Source organism: Metopolophium dirhodum, chromosome 7 (genome assembly GCF_019925205.1).
Source record: "Metopolophium dirhodum isolate CAU chromosome 7, ASM1992520v1, whole genome shotgun sequence".
NCBI classification, from domain to species: Eukaryota; Metazoa; Arthropoda; class Insecta; order Hemiptera; family Aphididae; genus Metopolophium; species Metopolophium dirhodum.
Genome location: NC_083566.1, coordinates 38,190,979 through 38,213,858, shown reverse-complemented (window position 1 = coordinate 38,213,858; position 22,880 = coordinate 38,190,979). Strand labels below are relative to the sequence as shown.

Below are 22,880 nucleotides of genomic sequence, written 5' to 3'. Positions count from 1 at the left end.
AAATAAAAATGTATTCGAATAATCTCAAAATATTATCATTCGAATAATTTTCAAACACAATTATACCAGTACAAAATATGTGTTACAGAATGATTATAATAATTATTATCTTAGTATGTCTATATGTATGTACTATGTAGTATAATATGTACCCTCAGTAGTAACTATCATTGGCAAGGCGAACTATTTTCACACAAGGAACAAAACTTTTATTCTACCCACCCACCCACCCAATATTTTATATGACATATAAAAAAAATACGTTAAATTAAATTATGTTAACAATAACAGTACATTTATTAAAACGCTTGAAGTTAATAACACATATTATTCATTAATAGCTTCTAGATTATTTTCTTATTAAAGTTATTTTTGCGGTATCCGATTTTCTAGTTCAGAATTTTTTTGCTGATAGGAAAGTGAGTGAGTACATGAAAAGTAAAGTGAATGTCCAATGTTGTAAAAAATATGAACTTCAAACGCTTATAAAAACTTAATTTAATTTGCTTGTAGACATTTTTTTTTTGATAAAGGTAGACAAACTTATGAGGAATCTTGTATTACATTTTAAAATCTTAGTAGTAGTAAGTTTTTTTACCCAACAAATACATAATTTCAAGGCTGGGCATTAACGAGTTAAAAAGTTAAAGTTAAGTTAATTTTATTTTAACTTTTTAACTTAACTAGTTACTTTTGTCTTTTCATTAACTTAACTGTTAACTTACTAAATGTCTTTCTTAATTAACGTGAAATTAACGAGTTAAGTTTTCATTTTAAAAAGTAAGTTAAGTTAATTTATTTTGTTTTCAATTTTATATTATTTCACTATTTCAGTCTATTTCGTTTACATGTCAAGAAATATGTATCGAAAATTATTTCAATTTAAAAATTTATATCATTCGAATCCAACTTATATGGAAGTACTGTATATAAACACTATATCCTATAATTTAGTTTTGGGTTGGAAAAAAATTAAGTACGCTAGCGTAAAGCGTTGTATAAACAAATTAACTTTTTTTTAACTTAATAAAAAGTTAACAAAAAGTGTGTATTAACTTTTAACTTAACTGAGTTCACCTATAGTTAAATTAACTTTTAACTTTTTTTTATTGATGCATATTAACTTAACTTAACTGAATTAAAAAAAATTATTAACTTGCCCAGCCTTGCATAATTTTATTGACATTCGTAGAAAAAAAAATTAAAGAAATTGGAAACTGAAAATGTCCATAAACCGTTCAAAACAAATCAATATTACGTATTTATCTATACGTATTTGTAATTAAATAATTAATAATATGGTAATAATAGATACTATTACAGATACTAATTAACGTTTAAAAATATTTGTTCAACCATTTGCATGTGGTTTTGAGTAATATTGCATGTAGTCTGGGGATATTTATTCCTATTACCTAAAATACAATACTAACTAGGTATTGTTTATAATATTTGCCTGTTTTAATGTAATAACCAACCATAATAAAATAAACGAAAATTATTCGAATACCTACCTATGTTTGAAATTTAGTGTTTACTCGAATAAATTGTTATCTAAATAATCATTTAAGTACAAAAACGCCCTACTCTGCTGTCACGCAAGGTCCAGAATAATTTGTCTTTTATCGTTATCGTGTGTAAATTTAAATAATATTATTATCATCGGGATAGCGGCTTTGTAGTACTAGTATGTATTTATAATTAATAGTTAAAAGTTCGTTTACACGGTGACAGTACTGTCATATGATTATAACCATAGACCTATTAACTAGTTTATAGGTATATGATTATAATACAAGGTTAGTGCTTACACAATACTGTATTACCGTCATATTATACTCATCTAAGTCAACAGTGGTAGTAGCTATTTCCAAGATAGCAGTTAACAGCAGTTGCTGTCATACTGTCAACTATTTACTGTCCTAGACAGTGTGGCAGTGCATGTTTACAAGGTGATAGTTCCTTCAGTTCCTTGACAGTCACTGACGGGACTGTCGATTGTCAAATACTCGAATATTACCATAGAACAATACTGTCGCCGTGTAAACGGGCCTTTAGAATATATTATCATCGTCGTCATCATGTCAACATTTACTGTCCAGTGCTAACGCATACGCATTACGCAAGTATGCAACTGGTGCGACGAATGTCACGTACGCAGCCGCCGCAGTCGCCTGCCTGGCAAACGACACGACGACGTGACTGCCGACTGGTGACTGCACCTAGGTCAGAAGTACAACTACTACCACGGTAATATCACGTGGGTTATGGTAGACGGGAGGGGGTTATTACGACGTCCGAATGGTATTTGTACGACGAACGATTCCTTCCCCTGCCGAGTACTGCCGAGTGTGCCGACCAACCGACGCGGACCATTTTATTCAATACCTTTATCATATCGTCGAAGACAAAACATATTATTTGATATAATATAATATTATATATATGTATATTTCGTTATTCAATAATATTCGTTTTCTTGTTCGCTCACTCATTCTCTGAATCATATGTCGTGATAAAGATTAAAGACGCAGTTTATTAGTATTTATAGTTATTACGAAAACAGAAAAGTTACGGTCAGTGTGGCGACAGGCGACTACCGGCTGTTTAGAGATTAGTGAGAGAAGTACAAGGTACTTTACCTACAGTGAATATTATTATCATTATCATTATTATTATTATTATTATGCGTATTCGTTACGTTTACTTACAACAACAATACAACTACAGTATAAAATGAATCGTATGGCTTTGTGATCAACATCAATTACGTTTTACGAATATTATCTTACACAAATACACACTTGCGCGTGCAACAGTCTTACGCGATTCCTAATAGCTTTGTTGTTGTATTGTGTATAATATAGGTAGTCGTCTTAATTTTTAATTCGATCAGAAGTGTGTTCAGGTCATTCAGTGTTTGCAGCTCACGGTTTCTTGATAGTCCATTGCCACTACACATCACCATGTCTTACGCGTACCTTTTTAAATACATCATAATCGGAGACACAGGTTAGTGGGTATTTGTTGACTGCTATGGCTAACCCTTCAGCCACGTAAAATCGTAAACTGGCATATGTTACAGGAGTGGGCAAATCGTGTCTCCTGTTGCAGTTCACTGACAAGAGATTCCAGCCCGTCCACGATCTGACCATCGGTTACATACATTTTTATCAATAATAATAATTATAATCATAGGTTTTTAACGCAAATTAATTCCAGGCGTCGAATTTGGTGCACGTTTGGTGGCCATCGAAACCAAACCTATCAAATTGCAAATATGGGACACTGCTGGCCAAGAAGCTTTCCGATCTATCACACGGTCTTATTATCGTGGTGCAGCTGGTGCATTATTGGTGTATGACATCACTCGTCGAGATACTTTCAATCATTTGACAACGTGGTTAGAAGACGCTAGACAACATTCCAATTCCAACATGGTCATTATGCTAATTGGCAACAAAAGGTAATATATTAAACAGCAACATTTTAGTCAATTTGGATTAATTGACTAATGTGCTTAGTGACTTGGAAGCAAAACGGGAAGTCAAGAAAGAAGAAGGTGAAGCATTTGCTCGAGAACATGGATTGGTATTTATGGAAACATCTGCTAAAACTTCTGATAATGTAGAAGAAGCCTTCATAAACACTGCTAAAGAAATATATGAAAAAATTCAAGAGGGAGTATTCGATATCAATAACGAGGTCAGTTTTAATTTTATTTTAATCGAGTTATTTGGGAATTATTTATTAATTTATACTGTCACATTCTATTTACTTTTAGGCAAATGGTATTAAAATTGGACCACAACATTCAACTGGTAACAACAGTATACCTGGCGGAAATAATCGATCCAATGGCAATGGTTGTTGTTAACTAGTTTTGAAGGTCAACTAAATAATATTAAATTTGCAATTTTGATATTATTGCTTTCCACGTGGGTTATACTTTTTTTTTTTTTTGAGTGAATTGTATTAATATTTATTAATAGACCAAGCTCTATACCATTGAAATTAGTGTTGCAAATATATCTATTTATATAATTAAATTACTTATTGGTACTTATATGATGATGGTTTGGTTGTAAAAATATTTTAAGTCATAAATGTATAACCCATAAATAATTAAAAAAAATATTCTTATACACTTTACTTCTATAGTTATATATTATCTTATTTAATTTTACGTTTACCCTTAGCTTAGGAACTTAATTTATTCCTTAAAGTTTTATTTGTTAGAATATAACTGTTTTACTATATTTATATTATCTTATACACGCGATCAGTATTTAAAGTTTAAAAGTGTACACTTAATGTATTTTACAAAAACAACTGTTTTTAAACTCAGATAATTAACATAACATAAAAAATTGATTTTTTTATGTTGTCATTGTAATTTAAAATATGAAAATTAATTTTTTATAATGGTTATAATTACATGTTGTATTTACTTTAATTTAACTTTTGATACTGAACGCATAATTATCACTATGGTTTTTAACTTTTATGTTTATAAAACTTATGATTTTATAAACACTTTTTGTGTAAATACTAAATAATGTATTGTTAATCATTTAATGCCCTTAGATCTTATAATTTAATATGCCTCATTATATTAATTTGATTGATGTACAAGTTAGCCACAATAAATGTTTAATCTCTAATATATTTTGAAAAACTATTTTTAAGGTAATTAAAATAGATATTAAGAATTAAGATACTCATGAAATATTTATTCCCTTGTTTTTATGCTATTCAATTTGTTAAAATTTGGTTTTCAAATAAATAATGCTAGTATTTTAATGTTTGATACTCGAGTCATTTAAATGAACATATCTAACACACATCTCGTAACTCATTCATTATGTATTAAAATATACGAACTAGTTTAAAAGGCAGCTATCCCCTATACGCATAGTCCCCATCTTACAAAAGTATAATATAAACAATTTTATGTTAGCTTAAATATAAGAATGAATATTTTAGTTTTCAAGCAAGACATGAGTGTGAAATATCGCAAATTCAAAATGCTCATTTTGCTTATAAAAAGTCAAAGCTTAGGCAACAATGTTGGTCTTACCTTTAAGTTTGATATTCACTCCAATATTTAAGCCAACAGAAAATCGGTTCTGCTGAACTCAAAATTGATATGTTTGTAACACGGAGACAACACAGCATCCTCTTAACACGTTGATTGCGTTAAAATGCTAATTGGTGTCCTTAGGATCTATTAACACTATTGAATGTCAAATATACATTTGAAATAGATTGATTATTATAATGTTGTAAGCGTAAATGAAAGTTATTCTATCGTTAGTTAATGTACTTCAATGGATATTTTAAGATATCTATTCATACACACTAGTCTGAGAACCACGAAAAGATATATGAAGAGAGGTTAATGTGTAGTAGTAAAAATCAGGTTTAGTTTGGACAACCTTTTTCATAGTTATTACTCAACGTTATAGTAAGCACCCAATCCATCCTCGATTGTATAGCGAGCATCCATAGTGTGTAATTATCTTATTAAAAAAAAAGTAAATAAAAACAATGGTAAATTGTTTGGTAAAAATTAAAAGATACATTTCTTGGTCTAAATAATAAACATAACTTTAATTACATTAGATAATAAAAATAATTATAAAAAGTATTAATATGCTTGGAAACAATTTATAACATATGTAAAAATCTTGCATACTTTTTTTTGTACATCTTTAAGGCATACATTTATTGTTTTGTAGTTCCATCAGATATTTTAACATTAAATCGATAAGTGTGGATGACCAAACATGTATCTAAAACAAAAAATTCAAATTTAAACAAACATTTTATTCATTATTTATTAAATAAAATAACCCACTTTTCCGGAAACATTAATTGAAGCTACTTTAGGGGCTTCAAATGCTTTCAATTTTAATTTTGATACATTTATTCCACTTGTTATTTTAAAATGGTCCTCTATATCAGATTGAACTTTAATTAAATCTGAATAATGAAACGAAGTAGCTTCAGAAGATGACCGATTCAATGAAAGTCTGTGAATTATATAATTTGTTTTAACACAAAATAAAACCATCACATGATAAAAAAAGTTAAAAAAAAAATTAATGATAATCGAAGTATGTTATGTATGAGTCGATTTTTGATATTTTATTTTCAATGTCCAACAATTAGCTCTAAAACTTGTGATACTTTACTTATTGAATTTTAATTAGTGAGTTTAGTAATCAAAATATTTAAAATTTACTTTTATACAGGCAAACACTTCTCTAAGAGATGGGCAAAATTTTTCAAACATCAATGTTTCAATACTTAAAACATTGATGTTGTCGATACATCGGATTTTCTAGAAAAACATCGATGTTTTTCAATGTTTTAACATAAAACTTTTTCAGAACAGAGAAGTTCTCTTCTACAATATTGATAGTAGGTGTTTTTACTCTCTAACCGCTTAACAAATCATACTATTGGAAATACAAAAATTCATTTTCATAGTATTTTTGATACTATTGATATTTGATACCCCTTTACATTTTTTTAATTTTTCTTTTTCCTGGAATTTGCTTAAAAGAACCAAAATTCTTAAAAGAAAATGTTAATATAAGTATAATATAAGTAAAATAAAGAGTATTTCACGGAGAAAGTTTATATGAAAGAAAATTTTAGGTTGCTAATGATTAATCGGGCATGTTTGTTGATATAATATTATAATTTATATTTAAAAAGTATAGCGAATAGTTTTTTTTGTTTATTATTATATTAAGAACCCATGGCAACCATTTATACACAAAAATTTCCATCTGAAATCTTAAAATTCCTGTTTTGACACCTTCCGGGGTTGGTCCTCTCCCTTTTAAAATTAGCCTATCTTTTAAGTTCGGCCAAATTACACAAATTGTAAAAATTTCATGAAGATCGGTCCAGTAGTTTCGGATTTTATCCGGACAAAGACGTAACACGGGATTTTTATATATAAGATGAATGAAAAATATATAGTATAATATATATGTAAAATTCTTAAAAGAAAATGTTAATATAAGTATCTATTTAGTAAAAATTTAAAATCGGCGATTTGTCCTTTCTAAATTACAATTAAAAAGCAAATAAAGGTTCCCATAATAAAGCACCCCGCTCTTCATACCAGAAACCACCTTCAATTTTGAAGATTAGAACAAAGTATTTGCTATGAAATATTATCAGCCAAAAATAAAAAATAACACATCATGGTAAAACAATTATATTCCTCATTCCACTCAGTATCTAAAATAAATAAGATTAAAATAAAAAGCTTTTTGTTAAGTGAATCAAATCTTAACTATATAGTCAAAATAAAATATTTTCTATTTAAAGAATATAGTCTAATATAATTTATACTTGAATACAGTTGTAAAATAAAATAATATTTTTTGAATACTTACTTAGCTAGAACTGATCGAAGGAACTCTGATTCGGCATAACATTTTACATCCATTTGACCCTTTGATGATTCATATTTATAGAGATAGTGGTATAAAACAGTTTCATTGTATAATTGTCCTGCATCACCCATCGATATAGCAATAAGCCACAGAAATTGATATAAAGCAAATTCATATGGCCGAATGACACAATCAAAATGTTCAGTTAACCAATTATGTATGGCTATTGAGAATGATTTATTTCCTTGTACCATTAATATAGGCATATCAGATAAACTATTTTTAACATAATTTTGTTCATAATTTGGTGACTTTAATAGTAAACCAGTATAAAGTTTTGAATTAGTATCATTGTCGATAACATAAATCTGTAAAAAAACCAAAACAATATTATAGTATAGTAAAATAATATTATTTCATATAATAGGTTAGATTGAGTAAATATTGGTTGTAGTTTTTTTTTTAATTTTTCGTAAATATATTTAATACAGTCAACTCACGATATATTAAATTTTAAGGAACCGAGAAAAATATTCAGCTTATTGAAAGTTTGTTATAATCAATAGCATTGATATAACAAGATTTATTTAAATGTATTAAATCAACACACTACAGATACATGTATTTATTTTCATTTACTAATATTAACATACATATACAAAATAACATCATATTAGGTACATAATATGTATAAAATACTGTATTATTCAATTATTACATGTATAATTATATTTTTAAAAATCTGTAATTTTTTTTTGTGTGTATAGCTGTTTGAGCTTACCCGGTCAATAAAAATTATCCAGATTTAAAATGTTAGAAAACAAACTGTCATCAATGTCATGTATTTCTATACATTTTTCATAGTACACTAGCAGACATGTATCTTATCTTAATAAAAAATAAAAATTTGTAATAGCAAGCTCTGGAATTGTAAAAAATTGTCACATCAAGAGAGCTTTGGCCAAAAAATCTTGGTTATATCAAGAGGACCAAAAAACATTAAATTTTTCATATATTACATAATTTTCTGTTTCATTTGTTATATAGTGATTTGATTGTATTAAGATCATTCAAAGGTGTTTTATAACATCAATTGATTATTTAATATACTTCCTCAGTATTATTATGTAACTCTATAATTGTTATTCCTGCAGAATAAATATATTGTCCAATGAGAATTAACTTATTTTTCATATTATAATGATTTGTTTTACATTTTGAAATTTCTGATTATCTACTGGCAGCCCATAAGAATAACAAACAGTAGTTGGAATTTAAATAAACTACATTCTAAAATATTTTAAAACAGTAATACTAAAAATTGTAATAACTGTAATATTCTATATAACTATATTATTATACATTTATATTTTCTTATAGAAACAAACAATGGCATGAAAAGTTTAATTTTTTTTTACTCAGCATAATATATCTATAAAATCCATACTTTCTGAATAGTAAATAGTTAACTTAAACAGTACTTATAGAACTTTAATATTATGTTAAATACTTAAATACCTATATTTTAAGTTCCAAAGTAGTCCTAATTTATTGAGTTAACATTATTATCTAGAATGTAATATTATATTATGTAATTATAATAGATAATAAAATATACTAATAATAAATTAATTTAATATAGTAAAAAAACCAATGCTGTGAAATTTAAAATTTTATTTTATTACCTTTAATGCAATGCATTCATGATGTGCTTCTTTTGCTTCAATTTCTACAGAAATTTCCGAGAAAGAATTCTTTTGGTTCTTCATATTGGTAGATATATGATTTATTAAAAATTTCTTCAACTTTTTAGATAATAAGTTTAAATAGTTTGTATCAAAATTCAAATTCCATAGTGGAGATACACGGAATATTGACCAATTTTTTCCAACAAGATCTACATAAAATATAACATTAATATACAACAATTACACATTGATTGTTAAATCTTCTTTTAGCAAACACTCATGATAAATTAAAAATCAGTAGGTGTGTCTGTTAATTAAGATTTAATTTTAGTGCATATTCATAATTTTTTATGCCTTACCGAGTATATCAGATATTTCTATAAGAGCAGTTGGATCAAAATTTGAATCAACTATTCCTGACTCTGATTCTGACATTGTAGCTATAATGCAAATAAAATAATAAAATCTAAATTACTGCAAATCAAGACTTCAAAATGTTATTTACAATAAGGTTGCTATACATCCCAATGCCCCAGTGTCTTGATAAAGTATTTGGGACGTCCAATGGTCTTAGAATTTAAAGGACGTCACACCCGCATGTGTTGTCTCCGTCTTGCAAATGTGCAAAGACTGTTTAGCGCGGGACAATTGTACTCCCTCTGTATTCATAGTAGAATAACCAAAACTCCACAACGCATAGGAAAAAACTTTATGTGTTGTGGTGTATTCAAATTATTTTGATAGCTTTAACTAATAGTTTTTGATAATTAAATGAAAAAAATAATAAAAACGAGTGTATCAGCCTACCATTACACACACCGGGAAAGTAAAACTTCTTTTCTTTCTACTTTTTACTTTCTACTAAATATTAATAATTTATGTTCACAATTTGTCTTTTACTAAAAAAAAAATATGCTTTAATGACTGATGAAATATTAATAATGAAATTGATCACTTGATTGACTGACAAAATCTATTTTAAAACTATTTTCCTGGCTTGGTAATGACAATTAATATGTTCATAGTTTTCTTATTTCCTCGCGACAATTTTTTATACCATTTACCGCTAATTGAGCATTTTGTCAGTTACTCATTCCAAATTTGTAACATTGAGTTAGTCTATCCATATAAATTAAATGTAAGTCATAGAGTGCTAAGCATTAAGTGTGGTATTCTAGTTACAAAAAGAGAGACGTGAGTCAAGGATTTTTATATTTAGCGATCACACAATAAATTTAAATATATTAAGGTTATTGAACAGATTATATGTTATAGAGAATAGTTTGGAATCTTAAATGCAAATAGTAATATTTACCATCTTCTTGATCAGATTCATCGGTTTCAATTGAATGTGGGTCTTCAACATTTTCATTTTCTTTATCATCTAAAACAATACATATGCAATATTATTTATTAATAAGATGATAAAGTCATAAGAATAACAATATATCTTAATAAATATCAAAATGAATGTAGGTATAGTTATTACTTATTACTTATTGTTAACACAATGTTACAAAAAACTTTAGCAAAAAAAAAAATTGTAAATGGTTATCATTTGCAATTAATACTAAGGAAATCAATTTGAATTAAAAAATGAAGAAAATAAATTTGAGTGGAATAAAAATTAAATTAGTATTAAGCACTCAGAATAGAACATAAATATTTTGCACAGGAACTTGTTGCAAAAGCCTGTAAGTCAATTATGTGCGATGAGAATGACCATTAAACATGTTTTAACTGACTGCTGCAAAGATAAAAAAGTTGCCAGATACATAAATATATCAGCAAATCTTTACCAAACGAGATGTCCAATGTCCATTAAACATTAGATTAAATTGATTAAATTGTAGAAAAATATCTGTATACTATATAATCAAATGTAATACTAGTTTACAATAATAAGTTTACCTATTATTATAACATGGTTAAAATTCTCAGCATAGATACTAATTTGATTAATTTTTATACTTTTTCTCCAAATTATATAGTATTTAATATATAAATGTAACAAACCGTTAGTTATACAGGATATATCACCGAATGACTCAGAGGATACTTCTGGTGAAACTAAAAAAAAAGTATACATAAGACAATAAAGGTATTTAATTTATACATAATTTTTAAGTTAAATGCTTGAAAAATATTCTGTTATGTTAAATGTTAAATATGATGTGATTTTTTTAGGCATATTTACAATATTTTTACTGAACAAAACATAGAACTCTGAGCTCCAGTTAATATTATAAACATACCTACAGCATTGATATAATATAATGACTTATAATATATTTCAGTGTCAGTGTAGTAGATGTAGACTTACTTGGATCTGCTTCTATAACACTTAAGTCTTCGTCAATGTCCATTATTACCCAGTATTTTATAGGAGGCACTTAGAATCTAATATCTATAGATCAAAGTAGCTGTCATGATGTGAAGAATATCATTATTATTTATTGTTGTATATTATACTATATACATTATATTTTGTATTTTTGTATAATATTATTTAAAATTGAAATCACGGTTGTAGATATTTCTGATATTACTTATCAACCGTTGTTTACTTGTTTGAAAATTCGTAACGGATAAAAGCACAATCTAACTAAGATAGAATGGACTGGAAACGAACGTCGAACAGTCGCCAATCGGTGTCGGCGATGATTGGGCGGCGGGCCGTAGTAAGCTTGAGTAGTGTGAAAGGTGAACGGCCACCTAGATCCCCATCCAAATAGATCCCCGTGATCTAAATGACAAAGCGGGATCTAATTGACAGGGGATCTAAATGACCAGAGGGAACTAGTTGACACCATCCTAGTTGGGGATCTAAATTACCCATTTAGCGTTTAGATCTCCCTTGGTCTACTAGATACCCCCTCTGTGGCGGTAATTTAAAATAACATTATAAATTATATTAAACTTATTTTATACTAAACGACAAACGTATTGTTTTTTCTTCAACAAATGATTAATTTAATTTCAATATGTATCATAAATCATATTAGGTATTACATTACATTAATATAATACTCATAAGTCATAACTCATGAATAATTCATAAGAAACAAGAGTCATAAGACTAGGTATAGTAATTATGGGCCACGAAATCATGATCAAAAGTTATTTATCTCACAACTGACTCATTAAAATGTTTTAATTAAACTTCCAAATAACAACCGTTATCTCTTATGCACAACCTATCACTAATTTATTTCAATTTATTTAGTTCATACTTTCATAGGCTGTAATGCTGTAGCTGTATAATAAAACAGAACCTAATTATTTTTTTTTTTATTTTAATACAATTTTTAATTGATTGAGGCACAAAAAATGTTCTTTATTTGGGAATGAGGAAGAAGAAACGATTTAAGTAGTTCCTTTTTAACAAAATGAGTGTGAACGTGAACTTATTCCAAGCCTTCAACATACTGGTCTCATCTGTCCATAGGAAATAAAATGGTGACAATGTGACATGTAAGTAGGTAAATAAGCCTATTGTAAATTATAACATAACCTTCTATAACGGAAATTTACTGCTAATTAATACCTATTATATTGTAATGTTGACTTGTAGACTGTAATCGTTTATTTCAGTCATTTCAAAAGTAAGTTTCACATTTTAATTTTAATACCTAATAATTACTATAATTTAACTAAAAACTTCTTATTAATTATTATTATAGGTTGTCTAGTGGACTGTTGTAACTTGTAGGAAGTAGTAACAGTGATACAGTATAGTAGATATATAGACTGAGTAGTATTTTCTATAAATAAATATGGTAGTTATACTATGGTTATACTTATAGACTTGTAAAGTATTTGTAAATTATATTTAATCACAATTGATAATGAACACATAATTGGTAACAATTTTAATTTCAATGTAGGTACTTGCAGTATACCTATAATATGTTACTTATATGAATATACAGATATATATATTATATACTATTAGTATATATCTGTGTATGAATATGATATATTATCAAGAAAATGTGTTAAACTTACTCAAAACAGTCAAAAAACAGTCAAATCCCAAGTTAAATTGAAATGTGTGTCATACCAAGAAAATTAGTTTAATTTTGTTTAATTTGTTAAAAAATAAAAAATTTAAAGTAGGTTTATGGCTAGTTGATATTTAATTGATAAGATAAATAATTAATTATAATTGTCATGTTAATATATAGTAGATTTCTATTCCAGCTCTACAAAGTGGACAGCGGTAGTATGGCCTGTGCTCATTCGGAGGCATTCTTGAATAGCTATCATGACAAGCTCCACATAGGCCTTGGTGTAAGCATGGATACGCTACTACTATTGGTGGACTGTACAAACATATGTAACATGTTTCCTCTACTATTGGTACAATTTTAAAATAATAAAACATCATTATTTTTAATCAATTACTTTAGCTAGAAACAAATTTCAGACAATTACTACTTACTTGTCAAATCAACACGTTCAATGTAAATAACTGATGGTATCACAGACTGTTCGTTAGACACATCTTCATCTGAATAATCTGCATCAGCATCGAGATTATAAAAAACTAAAGACAAGCGATTTATTTATTAGTATATTTTATTGGAAATCTTTATAAGTAATATTATAATGAAAAATCATACGATCTCGAGGAACGGGCATTGCTGGTCTACGTGGTAAAATCCTTCTCATTATTTCATCTCGAATTAGTTCCTGATGCTGATCAACGTGCAGTGGTAATAAAGCTGGTGCTTCTTGTAGTGGTGCCTGTGGTAAAGCAGTAGCAGGGAGTACAGGAATAGCTGGAAGTTGCAGTTCCCGATGCTGATCAACGGGGAGTGGTAATAAAGCTAGTGGAGCTTGTGGAAAGACAGCAGCAGGAAGTATTACAATAGCTTGGTGTTGAGGCCGTATTACACCAAAATTTGGTGTTGAATGCCTAGCACATATTAAAAATTCTGACATTGAGTAGCATCCTTCTATAAACAGCCTCAATGATCTATCTAAATTCCTTTGCTGTTCTATCCAAACTTGTCGTTGAGGTTCTCTTACTTGTCCTCCATCAGTAGCCTCATTATAATCGTTCAAAACACCATTCGAGTAAGTAATCAGCCCCTCTGTAAATATAAAATACTTATATATTCCTTTTCTAGTGTTAAATAAATAAAAATATAATTACTCAAGAACACCCATGGCTCAGGATTGTGCTGATTTTGCATGTGCATCTGGAGATGTCGGTGACTTACTTCCAACACATTGTTGGTTCGCCAAACCGTGTCACTCACCGACAATATATCTGCATTTATTCCTATTGGCAATGGTGTAGGGTTAGTTATAAATTTGTTTAGTTGTATGAACAAAAAATATTATATTAAAACTATTATTTTGTATTTTACAGACCTGCAAGCCAAGTTGATCTATAATATTCAAATAATAATGTAAAATTATAATCATTATTATTGCTGATCAATGATTGCACATTCTCAATATAGTATGCCCTTACAGTTTCAAAACCTTCAGCTATACAATTTGTCGGCAGCAAAGGCAATGCCATCAACATATGCACAGTGTCATAGGCTCCTCGATGGTTACTACATATATCAATCAATCCTAAATATTAACCAGTGTTATTAATTGACTATATATTTAATTTATTATTAATTACAAATTCCGATTTTAAAGTAATCTTACCTATATTTGCAACTTTTCTCCATACCGCTTGGGAGGAATGCAACCAACAGCCTCTAATAGTGGTATTTGGAAACATTGTTCTTATAGCAGCAATAGCTGCCCTTTCAAAATCAACTATTATGGTTTGAGGTTGCCACTCTGGTACTATGTTTAAAATCTTATTGAAAAGCGCCGTGTATGCCCTTTCCGTTTTCCTCGACATCAATGCAAAACCTGTAGGAAATCCCTGAAAAAATATTTTAATAAATAGATTTTTAAAAAAAGTAACTTAAAATAATCTAATTAGTAAAATAGTTATTTTATAATTTACTATTATTTATTTACAAATTACATACAAAACTTACAGTATTAAATGTTATGCCCATTATGATGTATAATTGGTGGCATTCGTTTCCAAAACTTGGTGAACTAGAAAATGTGCCATCCAACAAAAAAGTAGAACCAGTCCTAAGTAAACTAAATTAATTGTATAATATTATTGTAATTATTATTTATTTGAAATAAAGTTTATTATATTTTATAGTTGTATACTTTTTGATTCCAGGCAAAATGAAAAATAAAGTGGTTCCTTCTTCTAAAGTTGCACCAACAATGCCAGAGTATATTGGTTCATTTTGTATCATAGACAAGTGCGCATATTCTCCTGTTAATTGTAAGTGGAATTCAGTCATAGACTGAGGAGTGACTGGATGAATTCGACGTCTATGTCTACGCATTGTTCTATGCAGTGAGACAAATGAACCGACATGAACATTTACAAAATCTGCCATACCGCATGTCTTAAAATGTATTTTCATATTCAAATTTGAAAATTTAATGTACAAATGTATTTACCAAAAAAAAATATATTAGTATTTTGTATATAGAAATGATGTATAACTCTTAATAGGTATGTTTATACATAATATGAGTCAATAAATTACATTTTACTTTTTGATTTAATATTTAGTAACAATATTATTTATATACTTCATTGTATATGAGAGAAATTTGATCATTCTGTGTTCACTGGTTACAAATATTAATTAATTATAAAGATATTAAATTTACACTAGCTTTCAAATTAAAATAGAAAATTAGTTGTTTTAGCTTCTTGGTTCTATTCAATATTGTTACTAGTTTACCTTTTATTAAGAACCTATTATAACATGAGCAAATATTTTTATACTTTTTCAAAAAAGTTCCATAATAAGTACTTACTTTATATAAAAAAAACATGACTGTTAGTGTTAAATTAGCAGTTTTATTTGTAGGTAAATATAAGATTCATCTTTTCAAACAAAAACTATTGAAAATGGTTGAATAATAAGTAAATTGAGCAATTTTTAAGGTTTCATTTTTCATTTCATTAGGTAACTCCCCACGCACCCACCTAAGTTTGTATAATATAAGCATGCGAAAAAAAAAATGTAATTTGTATTAAACATAATATATTAATTATTTTTAATTTAAAATTAAATTAAATTAAATTATGCTAGATAGCTAAAGAAAAATGTAAGTTTTAGTTAGGTAACTCTTTTTAAAAATTTGAGACAAATGGTATAAATTCTTATAAAATGACCAGTGGTAATAAGCTCATAGACCGGCGAGGAAGCCAGAATCAAAAATAACTACTATAAATACTGTTATACAGAAAAAAAATTACATTAAAAATCAGTCCAGTATATTGCATTATAGGGGTGAAAGTACTTATCGCATGAGCTAGGTGGATGTAGTTGATTTCAGATTTTAAAACAATAAATAGGTACCAAATGTATTTTAATTTATAATTGATGAATTAATAAATAATTTCTTTTGATGAAATGATACTGTGCAAAGGGTATAATTTATATACTATATATCGTTAAATAAATCATGAGCATGAAATAAACACAAATTATCAATAGGATGTCAGTTAGCGCAATATATGTTTTCTCTCTCAGACTGACGTGCAAACGTAGATAAAAAGTCACGGAAAACCATTTTTTTATGATTTTTGAATAACCTATTATTACTATAGTATATTTAATATTGTGTGGCAACTGACAAGGGGGGAAAGTGAGCTTTTTGAAAATTACCTTTCCGCACGAGCCACACTAACTATTTTTTGTCAAACCTCTGCGTTAATCGATCAGTGTCTGGTTAGAGAGTTTACCAATTGCGCTTAAAATTACCACGTTTTGAGATTTCCACTTTACTGCCCACTGGACGGAAAAGGTCACTTTCCGCTTCAACCGTCATCGACAACTAAACTTTCGGTGCAGACGTGACAAAAAAATTATAATGTCGGTTTTATATTTCATTATTATTTTACTGAAAAATATAAAATTTAAATGGTTATATTTATTGAATTGTTTTGATTTTTGAGACAATATATTTAGACAAATCTATGTCATATACTTATTCTCTATAATTTTTGCGATGTGTGATTTTTATCAAGATAACTCAAAATCATAAAAAAAAAATTATTTTACGTGAATGCGTATCTTCTCTATTTTGCATTTTTGCACGTGGGCCAGAGAGAACAGTATACGTTTACATCATCTTTAATGCATAATAAAGATCACGCCATAATATTTACATTTTATACCTACATTTTCAGGACAAAACACTTATGTATGAAAACAATCTAAAAAAGTATCGTATAATAATACTTTCTAATTAACTTCCTTGCTATATAATTGGTGTTTGTAATTATAATAAATATAAAACTTACTTCGTTATAAATGACCCGAAGTGATATTTGTTCAGCCTGTGCCCGTTGATTACAAATATTTTTGAACCTATTTAATGCCAATTGGTTTTCTGGATGAGTTTCATGGCCTGTCAGCAGCAAAACTTTCGAAGTGTCGCTATTAAAAACTTTGCCTTTTGCACGACAACTAAAAAAGAAAATAATATTTAAAATATAAACATATATAGGTTCCTCTACTAATAATTACTAAATAACATAATACACTATTACTTAATAACACAACCATTTAGAATAAAATCTACTGTACAGCAAGATCCCTGCAGTACTAACCATGGTCAGCAAAATTTCATTATTTTAAATCTATACCTACCAGTAGCCTGGATGACAATGAAGTGAAAAGAAAAAAATTCTTAAATCGAATTTATGACTTCTAAATCTTTAAATATTTTAATGTAAAGAAAAGGAAGGTAGGTAATTTTTTATATTTAATGTATATAGGTGATTGTTTAAAATTATTAAATTTACCCAGCTCTCCAGGATGCACAACGAATAGTTAAGTGCATTCGACATTGTCGATTTTTCCAGTAAGTATATCCATCGTCGTCTTTGTATTTAAGTCCTGTGCCTCTGGAACCACCAATCTCACGAATAACTTTCTCCATTATTAAATTAAATTATCGTGTTTTATAATTTATTTTGAAAATATTATAAACACTAATAACGCATACTATACGGCATCAATCACTCGTAACATACATAACTGTAATGATTGACGAACGATGGAATAGTGAGGGTTATAATAATCTAACAACATTTTAATAATATTATTAATCTAGAAAAATGTGTACCTATCTTGAATACTGACTACTACAAATTTAACTACTAAGACATTCAGTCATTTAGTATTTAACGAATTAAGATACCTATTACAACTTTATAAGTATTTTAAAGCTTCAGATTTACTGATTACCGGGAAACTAGAATGTTCATTTCTCCGTTATTATTTTAGATTCTGAGTATTTTTAGTTTTTTTTTATGTCTGTGTAAGTAATAAGTAGGGATCGGATTTTATAGCAGGATTAATAATAAAAAAAGGTGGGTAAGTGGATGTCGCTCTGCTGTACAGTAGGTTACAAGTAGGTCACTGTAATGGATGGTGTTAAATTTGAATTCAATGATATAATATCATTGTATAAGAAAAACGATTCTGAGCGACAACGGTCAGTCAGCCTATGACTAGGAGCCTATGAAATAAGTATATTTGATGATATTATTGTGAATAAAGTAATTTATATATAACCTATTTACGTGGAGCATTGTTTTAAATTTTCAATCCTTAGCCATAAAAGTTAAACATTTTATGATATTACCAAGTATATTTGATGATATTATTGTGAATAAAGTAATTTATAAATAACCTATTTACGTGGAGCCTTGTTTTAAATTTTCACGCTTTTTTACCCAACAAATAAAATTTTATTGATATTTATAGAAAAAAAACTAAAAAAATTGAAAACTGACAATGTCCGTTAACAGCTCAAAAAAAGTCAAAATATTTTCAAAATTGTATGGTGTATAAAAAATGCAATTATAAACATTCAGTCAAAATGTCATGTCCCTACGGTCATTTGTTTTAGAGTTACACCAAAAACCAAAATTGATTTTCTCGAAAACAGATTTTGCGTAAAAATTCCCATTTTTCCTTAATTTTTCTTTTGTTTTTCACGCCGCTTTTGAAAACTACTGGGAACTTTTGACCCCCCAAAGTACCAACTAGATTCTCTTTCCTATCAGAAAAGTTATTGTTGAAGAAAATCCAAGCACTTTTACTGTCCTAAAAGGTGATGACAGACACAAAAATCAAAAAAATAAAAAAAAAACCCACATCATTGTAAGATCAATACATTCATCGCTTCGCTCAGTATCTAAAAATGTATCCGATTTTGAATTAAAACAAAAGATCAAAATTGTTATTTTACGCTTGACTAATCCTCATTCGTCAAACTTCAGAGACTCGTAAAAAATATTTCTGGAATTACGCTCAACTTTCAATTTTAATTCCAGTAGGTTTTAAAAACTCATGAGGAACCTTGTATTAGGTTTTTAAGTTTTTTGACGTAACATGCAATTTTTTTCGACAATAATTTTTTAAAAAATTAATAAAAATCGAAATTTTCTTATGCCTATAAATAGCTAAAAAAACTATCAAAATATTTTAAAATGTACCTACCTGGCTACCTATGTACCTATACCTAATGATTATAACATTTTTATTTTTTTTCATAATATTTACATTAATACATGGCCTGAAATTATTTTTAGATTCTGAACGAAGCGATGAATGTATTGATTTTACAATGATGTGTGTTTTTTTTTAATTTTTTTTTTTATTTTTGTGTCTGTCATCACCTTTTAGGACAGTAAAAGTGCTTGGATTTTCTTCAACAATAACTTTTCTGATAGGAAAGAGAATCTAGTTGGTACTTTGGGGGGTCAAAAGTTCCCAGTAGTTTTCAAAAGCGACGTGAAAAACAAAAGAAAAATTAAGGAAAAATGGGAATTTTTACGCAAAATCTGTTTTCCAGAAAATCGATTTTGGTTTTTGGTGTAACTCTAAAACTAATGACCGTAGGGACATGCAATTTGACTGAATGTTTATAATTGCATTTTTTATACACCATACAATTTTGAAAATATTTTGACACTTTTTGAGCTGTTTACGGACATTGTCAGTTTTCAATTTTCTTAGTTTTTTTTCTATAAATATCAACAAAATTTTCTCTGTTGAGTAAAAAAGCTTGAAAATTTAATAGAAGGCTCCTAGGTTATTGTTTCAAAGGCAGATGAAAAAAATTAAAAATCCTTAGTTACAGTTTTTATTTATAAGCATTTAAAGTTCAAATTTTGACAAAATACGTAAAAATCACGAAAACTAGCAAATGATGTTGAGTTGAGAATTCATACAAATTTTTCTTTTTAAATCTAAGATTTGAAAATGTAATATAAGATTACTCATAAGTTTGTCTACCTTTATCAAAAACAAAATGTCTACAAGAAACTTAAATTAAATTTTTATGAGTGTCTGAAATTTATATTTTTACAACATTTGATATTCACTCGATTTCTCATGTAACAATTTTCTTATTTTATTGTAATTAAAAAACGAATGACTATAGATACTTGAAAATTTCACTGAATGTTTATATTAGCATTTTCTATACACCATAAAATTTTGAAAATATTTTGACTCTTTTTGAGCGGTTTACGGACATTGTCAGTTTTAAATTTTTTTAGTTTTTTTTTCTATAAATATCAATAAAATTTTATGTTGGGTAAAAAGTCGTGAAAATTTAATATAAGGCTCCTGATACATCGTTCTAATAGCAATTGAAAAATATTAAAAATACATAGGCACAATTCTTTTTTATTAGCATTTAAAGTTCAAATGTTGATAACATTTATCAAATTTATAATTTATTAATTATTTTGTAGTTAAAATTGTATAAAATGTTTAACTTTTATGGCTAAGGATTGAAAATTTAAAACAAGGCTCCACATAAATAGGTTATATATAAATTACTTTATTCACAATAATATCATCATATATACTTGGTAATATCATAGGCTGACTGACCGTTTTCGCTCAGAATTGTTTTTCTTATACAATGATATTATATCATTGAATTCAAATTTAACACCATCCATTACAGTGACCCACTTGTAACCTACTGTACAGCAGAGCGACATCCACTTATCCACCTTTTTGCCTATAATATTAATACCTATCTGTATTATATAGATTAAATTAGGGAATACATTAAAATAATACAAACAAAATATTCTGTACCGTCACAATTTTTATTTTTTTTAATTACACAGTTATCAATTTAGTTTATCGAATATAACCATATAGATATATATTATAATTTATAATATGCTTATAACAATTAACAGATATAATAATAAAATAAATTATTCTGTGCTACAGATATCATATTTTGATACAATAAAAGTTATCATGAAAAATCTCAAAATCGGGACCAAACTCAAGTTTTTATGTTATTAAGTGGATATTAATAAATAATAATTAATATTTAATACGTAGCTAATAATAGTTGTAACTAATAAGTAATAAGTAATACCTGATAACTGATAAGTGAGTAACTGTTAAATAATAAAGTTTATAAATGTCCGTATGCATAGTAATTTACCAAAATCCAATAAGTGATTGCAACTTTTCTGAAAATGGATTGTACTTAAAATAATATTTTAATATATAACACCAGATCGCCAGAATAATGTGAAAGAAATTAATTGTTCTTATAAGTTGTTATTTTATATTAGTAAATTCCGACCTACCATAAAAGTGTAGAGCGGAGATAATAGGTTAGCAGCAGTACTCAAGCGTTCAAATGATATATTTCCAGTGATTTCATTCAATTTTTAGTAACTTAACAGGAACGTAGGTAGTTACTTTTTCGTGTGAAGGCACATATTGGACTTTCGCTCATTTTTTAGTGAAACATGAACGATTATATTTATTTTTTTTCGTTCCTTTATTCTTAAGTATAGGGAATTTTAATAATTTTTACATACTTGTTAAATATAACAGTATTATGCGTTAAAAATAAACATAATAAATTACCTATACAATATAAAAAACAATAAATCTTTCTGGATAATAGTCGTAGGTAAGTTGTTAGATACCTATTATAAAATGTCTATAATTAAATTAAATGGATGCTCGTCAAATCGTACCAACATGTGACTGGGATCTTGAAAACAAAGAAAAAAAAGCAATTATATAATAATATTGTTTTACACTTTTTTACATAAAAATATACTATTTAATACATATTAAACCTTGTTTATTTTATTATTAGTCAACTTATATCGTACAATTACCTTTTAATAAAACATTCAATAACTGTAAAATTAATAGAAACACAATTAATTTATTATGGTACAAAATATCTATACACTTGTTGTAACTACAAAAAAAAGAACCATGTAGGCTAACACATTTTAAATATTAGGTAGCCTATTAATGGCTGCTACTAGTACTCCCGCAAAATCCCGTGGTGCATTCATATTGATGCTCCTAGAATGGCCCGGGTATTGATGATGGGACTGTCACTTCTACAGAATCCAAATAATCACCTTCATATCTTTTACTGACAACATACAACAAATCCTCTAATGCAACTACTCCTATATTAAAATTTCAATTTTACTTCAGTGCATTTAAAAATATCAATAAAATAATTTTTAACTATTCTTCAAGTAATTTACCTTACCTTTCTCGAGGTGAATGCATGTCTGCAATACTAGTCGGTAGTCCTATTTCCTGTACTTGGTCTGTATGCTACAACCTTCAACGATTTTTAGAATACCTTTAGTATTATTATATTTTCAACACACAATGAC

General features: G+C 27.7%; 3 protein-coding genes across 5 annotated transcripts; 1 reads left to right on the top strand and 2 right to left on the bottom strand.

The window, feature by feature from the left end:
* The first annotated feature begins 2,399 nt into the window (after positions 1–2,399).
* On the top strand, positions 2,400–4,152 carry LOC132948827 (ras-related protein Rab-2). Of its 3 annotated transcripts, none has more exons than XM_061019483.1 (6): positions 2,400–2,633; positions 2,900–3,012; positions 3,086–3,157; positions 3,223–3,466; positions 3,525–3,705; positions 3,785–4,152. In XM_061019483.1, exons 2-6 carry the CDS (start codon positions 2,967–2,969, stop codon positions 3,875–3,877), a joined length of 636 nt encoding a protein of 211 aa, XP_060875466.1. In that variant the 5' UTR covers positions 2,400–2,633; positions 2,900–2,966; the 3' UTR covers positions 3,878–4,152. The 3 variants fall into 3 exon arrangements, with proteins under 3 accessions (XP_060875466.1, XP_060875467.1, XP_060875465.1); XM_061019484.1 differs by having other exon boundaries at positions 2,897–3,012; XM_061019482.1 differs by having other exon boundaries at positions 2,401–2,633; positions 2,868–3,012.
* A 1,387-nt stretch (positions 4,153–5,539) lies between these two features.
* Positions 5,540–11,775, bottom strand: LOC132948826 (uncharacterized). Its single transcript, XM_061019481.1, has 8 exons — positions 11,430–11,775; positions 11,123–11,176; positions 10,422–10,490; positions 9,466–9,546; positions 9,104–9,315; positions 7,419–7,786; positions 5,861–6,035; positions 5,540–5,795 (listed from the first exon to the last, which is right to left on the bottom strand). The coding sequence occupies exons 1-8, from the start codon at positions 11,470–11,472 to the stop codon at positions 5,715–5,717; spliced, it is 1,083 nt and encodes a 360-aa protein (XP_060875464.1). The 5' UTR covers positions 11,473–11,775; the 3' UTR covers positions 5,540–5,714.
* Positions 11,776–16,847: 5,072 nt separating this feature from the next.
* LOC132949660 (uncharacterized) lies at positions 16,848–21,740 on the bottom strand. Its single transcript, XM_061020648.1, has 4 exons — positions 21,596–21,740; positions 17,979–18,080; positions 17,475–17,640; positions 16,848–17,071 (listed from the first exon to the last, which is right to left on the bottom strand). Exons 1-4 carry the CDS (start codon positions 21,652–21,654, stop codon positions 17,069–17,071), a joined length of 330 nt encoding a protein of 109 aa, XP_060876631.1. The 5' UTR covers positions 21,655–21,740; the 3' UTR covers positions 16,848–17,068.
* Between the last annotated feature and the right edge of the window lie 1,140 nt (positions 21,741–22,880).

What these genes read in the sequence shown, in the direction of transcription:
- LOC132948827 (XM_061019483.1), top strand. Translation starts at nt 2,967, where the DNA reads ATGTCTTACGCGTACCTTTTTAAATACATCATAATCGGAGACACAG. An exon ending in CATCATAATCGGAGACACAG is followed by an intron (nt 3,013 to 3,085) that starts GTTAGTGGGTAT and finishes CATATGTTACAG; the next exon opens with GAGTGGGCAAATCGTGTCTC. An exon ending in CGTCCACGATCTGACCATCG is followed by an intron (nt 3,158 to 3,222) that starts GTTACATACATT and finishes AATTAATTCCAG; the next exon opens with GCGTCGAATTTGGTGCACGT.
- LOC132948826 (XM_061019481.1), bottom strand. Translation starts at nt 11,472, where the DNA reads ATGGACATTGACGAAGACTTAAGTGTTATAGAAGCAGATCCAA. An exon ending in AGAAATATCTGATATACTCG is followed by an intron (nt 9,316 to 9,465) that starts GTAAGGCATAAA and finishes TATTTTATGTAG; the next exon opens with ATCTTGTTGGAAAAAATTGG. An exon ending in CAATTAATGTTTCCGGAAAA is followed by an intron (nt 5,796 to 5,860) that starts GTGGGTTATTTT and finishes TTTTTGTTTTAG; the next exon opens with ATACATGTTTGGTCATCCAC.
- LOC132949660 (XM_061020648.1), bottom strand. Translation starts at nt 21,654, where the DNA reads ATGCATACGGACATTTATAAACTTTATTATTTAACAGTTACTCACTTA. An exon ending in ACTCACTTATCAGTTATCAG is followed by an intron (nt 18,081 to 21,595) that starts GTATTACTTATT and finishes TGGTGGTTCCAG; the next exon opens with AGGCACAGGACTTAAATACA. An exon ending in TGTGCATCCTGGAGAGCTGG is followed by an intron (nt 17,641 to 17,978) that starts GTAAATTTAATA and finishes TTTCTTTTTTAG; the next exon opens with TTGTCGTGCAAAAGGCAAAG.